The sequence below is a fragment of the Sesamum indicum genome, linkage group LG5 (assembly GCF_000512975.1).
Source record: "Sesamum indicum cultivar Zhongzhi No. 13 linkage group LG5, S_indicum_v1.0, whole genome shotgun sequence".
Lineage (NCBI taxonomy): Eukaryota > Viridiplantae > Streptophyta > Magnoliopsida > Lamiales > Pedaliaceae > Sesamum > Sesamum indicum.
This window is the reverse complement of record NC_026149.1, coordinates 4,025,948-4,035,536: the sequence shown is the minus strand read 5'-3', so window position 1 is coordinate 4,035,536 and position 9,589 is coordinate 4,025,948. Positions and strand designations below refer to the sequence as shown.

At 34.3% G+C, this 9,589-nt stretch overlaps 2 protein-coding genes across 4 annotated transcripts in view; both read right to left on the bottom strand.

Moving 5' to 3' along the window:
* LOC105161952 lies at window positions 2,031-5,626 on the bottom strand. 3 transcript variants are annotated; one of them, XR_847812.2, is made up of 8 exons: window positions 5,155-5,623; window positions 4,804-4,897; window positions 4,206-4,324; window positions 3,982-4,089; window positions 3,523-3,618; window positions 3,390-3,447; window positions 2,661-2,847; window positions 2,033-2,430 (listed from the first exon to the last, which is right to left on the bottom strand). XR_847812.2 is itself a non-coding variant. In XM_011079833.2 (7 exons), the coding sequence occupies exons 1-6, from the start codon at window positions 5,440-5,442 to the stop codon at window positions 3,391-3,393; spliced, it is 762 nt and encodes a 253-aa protein (XP_011078135.1). In that variant the 5' UTR covers window positions 5,443-5,626; the 3' UTR covers window positions 2,031-2,430; window position 3,390. The 3 variants fall into 3 exon arrangements, 2 of the variants coding, with proteins under 2 accessions (XP_011078135.1, XP_011078134.1); XM_011079833.2 differs by lacking the exon at window positions 2,661-2,847 and having other exon boundaries at window positions 2,031-2,430; window positions 5,155-5,626; XM_011079832.2 differs by lacking the exon at window positions 2,033-2,430 and having other exon boundaries at window positions 2,465-2,847.
* The window catches only part of LOC105161951 (20 kDa chaperonin, chloroplastic-like), a 2,614-nt gene continuing 675 nt past the window's right edge, over window positions 7,651-9,589 (bottom strand). The window contains exons 3-6 of the mRNA XM_011079831.2: window positions 8,810-8,989; window positions 8,574-8,729; window positions 8,190-8,267; window positions 7,651-8,014 (exon numbers count right to left, since the gene is read on the bottom strand). Of these exons, the coding sequence (XP_011078133.1) occupies window positions 7,841-8,014; window positions 8,190-8,267; window positions 8,574-8,729; window positions 8,810-8,989 (588 nt within the window). The 3' untranslated portion in view covers window positions 7,651-7,840. The remainder of the gene's footprint in view (window positions 8,015-8,189; window positions 8,268-8,573; window positions 8,730-8,809; window positions 8,990-9,589) is intronic.

Below are 9,589 nucleotides of genomic sequence, written 5' to 3'. Positions count from 1 at the left end.
CCCTAATTTCAGAAATCATTACAAAAATCGTTACAAAGTGTAACGGCTGTAAATTTTTAACGACTTTACGGATACAAAAAAATTGTAACGACTTCTTCATTGACTTTAGCCATTACCAAAAAGGTAAATTTTTATCAGCTCTTCCATGATGTCATTACATCCAATCCGTTACAAATACACAATAAAAGCAGTGCATTTTTGAACGGCCACATAGCCGTTACAAATTCTCAATTTTTTTTTGTAGTGTTAAATCATACTTACTTAATTTACTGATATTGGTGTAATTATATTCTATTAAAAAATTAATTCCTATTTAAGCACATTTTTGCATGATACTAATTGGGTTGAACTGTTCCATTTATAGGTCGAAACATTATCGTACGGCCCATGCGGTCCCAATAAATTAACGACCACGTCGTGTTTTTAATTTTCATTTTTTCTTGTTTTGTTTTATAGATATGATTTATTATATTATTTGATATATTCCGCTATTAAATGCTAATATAAAATATATTAATAACTTTAAATTACAAAATACATGTAGAGGGAATGAATAAAGATGGAGGGTCATTAAGGTGATCAAATGAAATTAATCGAGAGTTAAAATAACAATTATGGATAATTGACGGCTATTATGAAATTTAGCTTAACTAACAAAGTTGCGACATCTTGAATAAAAAGTCATGAGTCTGAGTCCCATCAATATGTAGATATTAATTTATTTTGATAGTAGTTGTTAATCCGATTAATTATACACATTCGATACCAATAATTAACATATACTGATTATTAACAATTAAATTTATAATGTAATTATAAATATCAACCATGTGATGAGATTATAGTGCTATGTTATGCACAAAGTGTTATGTTATGCATATAATAATGCTTTGTCTTAAAGTAGCACAGGCACAAGAAGGTGGAAGTTGTAACAGTACTAATAGCAGTAATGACGATGATGATGACGACCAATACGAAGATGACGATGACGATGATGATGATGATGATGATGATGATGATGATGATGATGATGATGTAACAGTACTAATAGCAGTATGTTGAAGTAGCAAAGCTGAGAACTTACAATCAAGAGAGTGAGTTCGTGTCCAATAAATATTTACCATTTATTTGTTTCACTTGATTTTTTACTTGGAATTATTAACATATTTGATTACTTTTTAATATTTAAATATACTAATGAATTATATTAGTAAGAAAAGATAATGCAGATCTTAGTTATAGGGTAAATTACATAGCATCCTCTATTGGTTAAGTTTAATTACACAAGCACCCTTTATCTTTGACAAAATTACAAAAATGCTCCTGGATGGTTGTAATTAAAAATTTTTTACACAAACACCCAGTCAGTAACAACTCATCAAGACAAAGAACATGTAATATCTACATAATAAGGTCCATCCTAAAAAAAAGTATCATTTTAATTTATTCTTATATTTATAACTAAGAAAAAAAAATCATGAATCAACATGTTCCATACTTCATGTGGTATATTATTCACTTCTTACATTGGATATTTTAGAATGGTATAGTTATTATTATTATTATTATTATTATTATTATTTTAATTTAATGGAGAAAATGATGTTTTTGTCAACAGAGATTACCTAAAGAAGAAAGCAATGCAATATGGAAATAGGTAAGCCACCACATTTGTCCAATCCGGTGTTGTTGGTAGATCGGATGTGCCGAAATTTCTAAGTAGAGGAAACAAAGGTTAGAAAGAGGGGCAACCACTAACACCTGCCCTAAAATTCTTGCTTAAATTATGTTCACTCTTATTCTATTGAATATTAATTGAGTATTATTGTACTTATAAATTTCACATGAATAACTTGTTATCATTTGATGATACCATGTGAATCGCTAGAAACATGCAAAGTGTATGGATGACCCAATAACAAAAGTTTCGTAAGTGGACTGGAGCACACCACCATGAGAGTCTAAAGAGATTTGATTCGAAACTCTTATAAGTCCAATGTTCAATATTAAAATAATTTCAGAAGTTTACACTTACTTTGTCTGACCATACAAACAAATTGAAATACCTCGACTTTTTTAGAACAAATCCGAGTTAAATAGCAATGATTTGGTGCACTTCCTTTTACACTATTTTGGAAACCCAAGACCTCAATGGTATGAATATATAAAATACAGGAGAAACCTACCTAGCTAGGGATACGGATGCTCAACTTAAAGTAAGTAAACTGAATTCTATACTTGACCTATAACTATTACTCATTAATTATCTGTAACACCTTTTAAAAGTGTCAAATGCATACTGAAAAAACGTACTCTTGAACGCTCCAAGAAACCTCCGGAGCCCAAGTGATATACCAACCTGCCCTGTTACTCACATCCCCAGTAGAAAGGAAACAAAATGAGACCAAACGAGTCCAAATAACACCTGCCCTGCTCACAGAGAATATGGCATTTCAAAAGGAGGATGAAGGAAGAACAGAAATGATAAAAGACGAGGCTGCAGAGATCATGTATACAGGTTTGATACAAAAAGAACATCACAACAACGTTGAATTTAGAATATTTACAGAACGATGACAAGAAAAGATAAAAGTCCAGAAACTAAGCTCGAGCCATCAGGGTATAGAAATCATGTAATACAAATTAAAGAATGGATGGACCTTTGACACTCTGAAATGCTGGAGAACTCATTAATTAAATGAAACTGAGTGATGTAATTGCATCATGAGCAAGTTCAGGGACATCATGAAAAAGTTAGCCACGAGATGGTAGCTCAACTTGAAGTAATGGCATCTACATCAAAATATGTGAGGAAACACAAAATGCCGTGACCGATTAAGCATCATTCTGCATGGAAGTAAAAATATTAAGTGAGTACATCAGTAGGTGAAATTTCATCATTGTAATTTCTGTGGAATGTAATTTATTGAAGAAAATTTGAGAAATGAATGCAATTCCTGCCCTCCGCAATAATGCAATGTGGGGTATTGAGCTCCTTAAAAAAAGTTAGGGATTTGAGTCATCTAAGCTCAACTATAGCTGATATAACATCTACAAAGTTGTGAACTCAAATCAAAATATGAACAGTAAAGATAAAAACAGCATATTCTGATAGCAGACTATTTCGACTCTAAAGCCATTCTGTTGGTAAGGGTGTCGCAACCACTCTCCACAATGCTAATGAAAGATGAATGGAGGTGAAGAGTATAACTTAGAGCATCTTAAAGCTTGAATCTAATTGTTAAGAGCCTCATTCTTACTGACCTAAATGTTAGCAGTCTGCAAATAGAGGTATATAACAACTCATCAAGAAGAGAGAAATGCTTTGTATATGGGCATATTGCTCAGGCACTCAGTAGAAGATAATCTATTGTACACAAGGAGTTTACCTCAATCTGACAATTCCTGTTTTTGAAGGTTCTGCTCTTGAATCAAAGTTTGAACTCTCTGCAAAGATTCCACATGTATATCATAATGCGACAGAATAGAATATGTGAAAGAGTAAACTTCAGTAATTCTAACCTTCACTGAACTGCCAACTTCCTCTAGTTTTTGCAGAATGGCCACCTCACCAGGGTGAGGAAGAGAATCATGCCTCAGTGATATTGAAGGGGACATCTGCAGATCCCGATAGAACTTAATAACATAATAACGAAAAGACAGATTTTGAGCTATGCACAAATAACATAAACCAAAAAGTATGAGCGCTTCTAGATAGTCTTTAAAAATAATGTTAAAATTTAGTTAAAACTTAATTAGTAAATAAATAATAGTATGTTACAAGGGGTTAAGAGTAATTGTTTGGTAAAATTATGTGTGTGTATGTGTGTGTGTGTGAGAGAGAGAGAGAGACAGAGAGAGAAGCAGTTTCCTTTAGCCAAAAGGCTGTACAAGTCCGAAAGTGACTAGTTCACATTGCAATATTAGTAATGATACAGAAGAAAAGCAATGCTTCACTTTGTTAGTAACAGTATGGCATACCGAAGCAATGGCAGAATGACCAATCCTAGGAGTAGAAACATCTTCAACAATAGAAACTTGTCTAGAGAATGCCTCACCTCTCATGTTGGACAGGCGCATAAGAACAGCCTGGAGAAGTAAAAAACATAATGGTGTGAGAAAATCCTACAGCTCATAAGTCTTCAGTGAATTTGGTAGGTCAACGAAGGAGCTCTCAACTATGATTGTTTGAGCATGAGCAATACCTCTCTGAAAGCATGAGGATTAGCAACTCCTTGGATTTGGACATCATCACTTGGCGGCCTTCTAACTCCAATATTCTCTATTCTAATAGAGTACACCCCAAATCGGGACTGCAGATATCCTGATAAAATACCAAGTTAAAAAAAAATCTTAAGACTTGAATACGGGGAAAACCTTTCTAACTCATTCAAACAAACACAAAAAATATCTTCCTTAAGAACATTAAATTCGGCAATAACTTGTCATGAAAACTCAATCAAAAGTTCGAAAAGAAAAATCACAAGGTAAATGCCGGACCAAGTTAGTCCATCACTAGCATTTTCACCAAATAGAACTTTGGCGTCAAACATAAAACATTCGGGAGCAAAAGTAACATTGCTGCATTAAAAACTTAATGGAAAACGTACATGAGTGGTACTCAAGATAAACAGTTCATAACACCAAGGACACTCAGTTTGGCCCACAGTTTGATTCATACATTAAAAATTGCCAAGGAGTGTCCAGTAAAAAATACATGGTTTTCACTTGTATTTTCTATAAAGCGGAAAGATAGACCGAAACTGAGAAAGAATAACCATAAATGCAATTGAGCAGTTTTACCCTGTTCTATTACAACATCTGCCACCGAGGGCAGTAAGATATGCTTCTCTCTCTTCAGAACTCCAAAGCACGGAAATGGCACCGGCCTTCTTACCTGAGCCACAGAATGCCATAGTAAAATAGACCACAAGGTTACAAAAACAGTATAAAACCCAGTCCAACCAAGTTTTCGAGGATACTTCCCTGACTTCATTTTTCAGCTCAATCATCCATAAAATAATCAATACGAATAGCATATACAAAATTATTATTCTTTTTCCTTCCAATCATAAGTTAGCATAACGTACCAAACGGAAACCCTTATACCAACACAACCAAAAAAAAAGGATAGTTAAAATGAGAACAAATTACTTTGTAAACAATGGCATTGGAAGTGAGATAGAGTTTCCGGGACCGAATATCTTTGCGCAAAATATACCTCCGCACAGGCAAATAAATCAGCATGAACAAACCGATGCCCCACGCCAGTACCAAAAGCAAAGAGTACAAAGCCCACCGAACCGTCTGGTATTTCACGAAATTGTCTTCCGCTTCCAAGAACGACGCCGTATAGAATGTAGGTCCTTCATCTTCACCGCCGTCCAGCAACAAGCCCCTTTCCAGTTGGTCAATTTCCGCCGACCCCTCTTTAGATTCCATGAGAATTTCGGAAGTAGGACGTGATTACTGACAGAAATTCGGAGTACCGGAGATCACTCAGAATTTTTCCAAGCTTCCTCCTTGCGCAGTAGCTTATCTCTCTCGCCTCACTAAACAAGCTTCCACCATTTTGTTTCCAGTTCCAATTTTCAGCGGCAAAATTGCATTTTTTTGTCCCACTGGACTCGGAGTTTGCATTTCTTGCCCCATATTTTATAAAGTTAATAGTTTTGATCCCATAAAATTAAAAAATATTGCAACCTCGTTACATACATTAGTTTTCTGTGACCAGATTTATTAGACTTTAAAACCACAAATACAATATTCTTTTAAATTTTGTGGGAGCTATTTGTTAATCTTGTAAAATAGGGGATCCACGGTGCAATACTTCTGTTCTATGAGACAAAAAGTAAAATTTTGAATTTCTTATGTTTGTTTATGTTTTTATTTTCTACTTTTAGTTTTTGAAGTAATAATAATCAAAGTGAAAATATTTTGTTTACACTATTCTTATTAGAAAAATATTAATTTAACATTACAATTTAATATAAAATACAATTTTATTGATCTATCTAAATTTGTTCTCATTTTTTAAATTAAAAATGCATATTTTCCATTAACAATTGAGAATGGAAACAAAATTCTAGACGTTTAGGAGATTGTAATTTATGTTGCTAAATCATTTTTTTCATTTTTCTTTCTTCTTATGATAAATTGTACTTCCCTCCTTCAAAACTTAGCTCGAACTAAAAAAACATACATAATATGCTTGAAAACATCAAACTAATTGAGTTTGGCCAATATTCAATTCGAGCTCGATTAAATCAAGAAAGCAATCAAATACAAACATAATTTTTTCAGATTTGATAATAATTTAAATAAACTTAAATAATAATGTATTTAACTAGACTCAACTTGTCTATCTCCCTAATTTATGTCCCATAAAAATTTTAACATTTGTTACACATTACTACAGAAATAACAATAATGTCCTATGACTTGAATTATGGGTTAATATAATTCAAAATATACTTTTCCCAAGATCAAAATTTATTTCCAACTTTTGGGAGTTTTAGTGTAAAGAACTATATGAATTTTAAGAGATAAAATAGTATTAAACAAATTTACTAGTATAAAATAGTGTGTCTTTGCGTGTGTATAAGTTTTTTTACACACACTAGTAATTGCCATATGTGGCATATAAAAAATACTAGGTATATCCACCATCAGTGAATCCGAAAAATAAAAGTAAAATCAACTATCACAACCACTTCAGATTTCCACTCAAAAATGAGTTCACAAAGAACCTCTTTAATCAAAGCAAAAGAGAAGAATATTTCTTAATCTATTATTCTTATCCAAAACTTCCAAAGGTATTTATAGAGGTAGGGCTTAGAAATCAGAGAGAGAAAGATTGATTCTGAGAGAGAGGGGGGAGGGAGATGGTGGAGAAGAAACCAAGAAGAGATTGAAAATCAACAGAGAGGGAAAACCAGTGGAAGAAACGAGGGGCAAGGGTAAATAAATTAGGGTTAGGGTTTTGCAGAAAGAGATATAAATATAAGACAGATCGAGTCGGGCAAATGGGTTGAGTGGAGAGAGCGGGTGAGCTAGTAAATAGACCGAAGAGATGGAGTAGGCAGAGCCATCCATGTGAGAGGATTGAACAATTCTAAGTTTAAGCCTATCAATAAGGTCATGGGCCATATTTTATAACAAAAGAGGACAGTAATATGAGATAAAAAGAACAAATAAGTTTGTAAAGAAAAGAACTATAGAAATGCAGAGTGAATGAGAAAGAGAAATTAAACGATGAATTTATTAAAAATATAAAAGTTTGTGAAAAAAAAATATAAAAAAGTAAAGTAAAAGAGAAATCTGGAATAGTAGACTAAGAAAAAAAAATATAACATGGGTATACATCACAATTGAACACCCAACTATATTTGAATTCAAGACATCCCATAACGGATGGGTGTTCTTAATGGTGCCTAACCAGGCTCGACGCATGCAAGCATACACGAAAGTTGATCTCTCTATATCTCTCTCTCCATTGATATACGCTTTCTCTTTTCTTAAACGACTACAGCAGCTTACTGGTTGCACATTGTAGCAGATGCCTTTCTTTCTATCTTATCATTTTGCATCAATACTAGTTTTCCTGATACTGTTAGAAATTGTAAAGGTTAAAAACATGGATCCAAGTGGTAATGGAAGAAAATGTTTCTCGAAACTGTATTATTTTTTAAGCCAATAGCAAGTATGGAAAATAATCATTAGACGGATTACATTCACACAGCTACAAGAAAGATGTCAAGTCTAAATTACAAGAATGTATTTGCTTATAACCTTTTCCAGCTATTGAAGATGCAGAACAAAAGGGCAGACGCAACACCAGCTAAGAAAGGATAGCCATCACATCTGAGGCCCGCAGTGCTATGTAATCCGACCCATCGGCACCTTTGAAATCATTGCCAGCGTATTTCGAATACAAAACTGTGTTTCCTGGAGCAACTGATAATGGTTTCCTGTTGCCTTCCTCGTCAAGGGGACCAGGCCCAACTGCGACAACCTGCAATCAATGAGGAGTAACCATTGGGTAGGTGTATTATGCTTCATAGTTCTCCAAGCTTCAACCAACTAGAAGGCTGAAGATGGAAAAAAAAATGAGAACACAAAGAAAGACAGATACAGAGAAGAGGTCCTCATGTTAGTCAAGAAAGATATCAGAAAATATTATCACTTACCGTGCCAATTGAAGGCTTCTCCTTGCTTGCATCTGTTAGGTACAAACCGCCAGCCGTTTTCTCTTCAGCCTCAGCAACCTGAAAGAACAATTGTCCCACCAGATATCACATAGCATAGACACCCCATAAAAAGCATGCACTAATGTTCAAGCTCAGAAAATACAAAGACGATATTGCTAATTTTTACTCCCAAATAGTCGTTGCTTTATATTAATTCATTCAACTTGAACAACTTTTAGACATATAAACTGAAAGAAAAATTTAAGTCTTGAAAAACACTGACTCCATTCTCGCAGCATCAATGAGAAATTCCATGAGATTGGATTAGATCACCAGGCAAGCATAGAGATAGATTAGAAACAGAAGAAGAAAGACACGACCAACCTTTATGAGAACTCTGTCATTCAGAGGCTTCATATCTTTCACATCATCAGTATCAAGGATACCAACAATATCATCCTCCTTAAGGATGAGATGACTTGATCCACTGAATTCCACTTCTGTCCCGGCATACTTTGAGTACACCACTTGGGTGCCAGTCTATAGGTATCATCCAGTAAGTCAATCTACTAATCAAAAGCATATACACGACATCAAAATGCATTCAGTTCTGATAATACCTTCACACCAATCTCCACCTTGTTCTTTCCAACTGTTCGACCCTCTCCAACAGCAACTACCTCACCCGCCTGAGGTTTCGATTGTGCTGTTGTCGGTAGTAAGATACCACCCAAAGTCTTCTCCTCCGCCGTCTTAATTTTCACCAGCACTCTATCACCCAATGGCTTCAGAGAAGTATACTGACAAGGTTGAAAAACGCAAACCATGAACAAAATGCGTAATTTCATTTGCGCGCACAAAAAAAAAACACGAGCCTCTTCATCAATACACAAGCAATAAACTCAATGCATCGCTTATTCAAACAGATACTAGAACCAAAGAATTATAATCTTGAGCCACAGTCAATATGATATCAATTAGTTAGAATTTCAGAATCAAGGGTGGGAAGGACCAAACCAATCTACAACAGCAATGCATATTCAATTTCCATTTATGCGAAATGCATACACCCATAAATTAAATGTCATATGGAACAAAGAAAAAAGTAGGACTCCAATGGCAGAAAACACACGCCGAAGCCATGTTGCATTAAGAAAAAATAAAAGATACCTCAATCTTTCAAAAAGATAACTATTCATATTCTCAACATATTTCTTGCAACTCGGAAATCTATTCTATGAGCCAATCTTTGTTTAACAAAAATGAATCTGAACTAGCAGAATAGGGCACAAAAAAGAGTTTTTTTTTTTTTTGTTTTGTTGGGGGGGGGGGGGGGGGGAATTGTTGATTTTTGTTACAAAACTCAATTTGTGGAGATGTGACATATATTGTTGCATATA

What these genes read in the sequence shown, in the direction of transcription:
- LOC105161952 (XM_011079833.2), bottom strand. Translation starts at nt 5,442, where the DNA reads ATGGAATCTAAAGAGGGGTCGGCGGAAATTGACCAACTGGAAAGGGGC. An exon ending in GTCATTCTGCCATTGCTTCG is followed by an intron (nt 3,619 to 3,981) that starts GTATGCCATACT and finishes CGGGATCTGCAG; the next exon opens with ATGTCCCCTTCAATATCACT. An exon ending in AAGTTGGCAGTTCAGTGAAG is followed by an intron (nt 3,448 to 3,522) that starts GTTAGAATTACT and finishes GAATCTTTGCAG; the next exon opens with AGAGTTCAAACTTTGATTCA.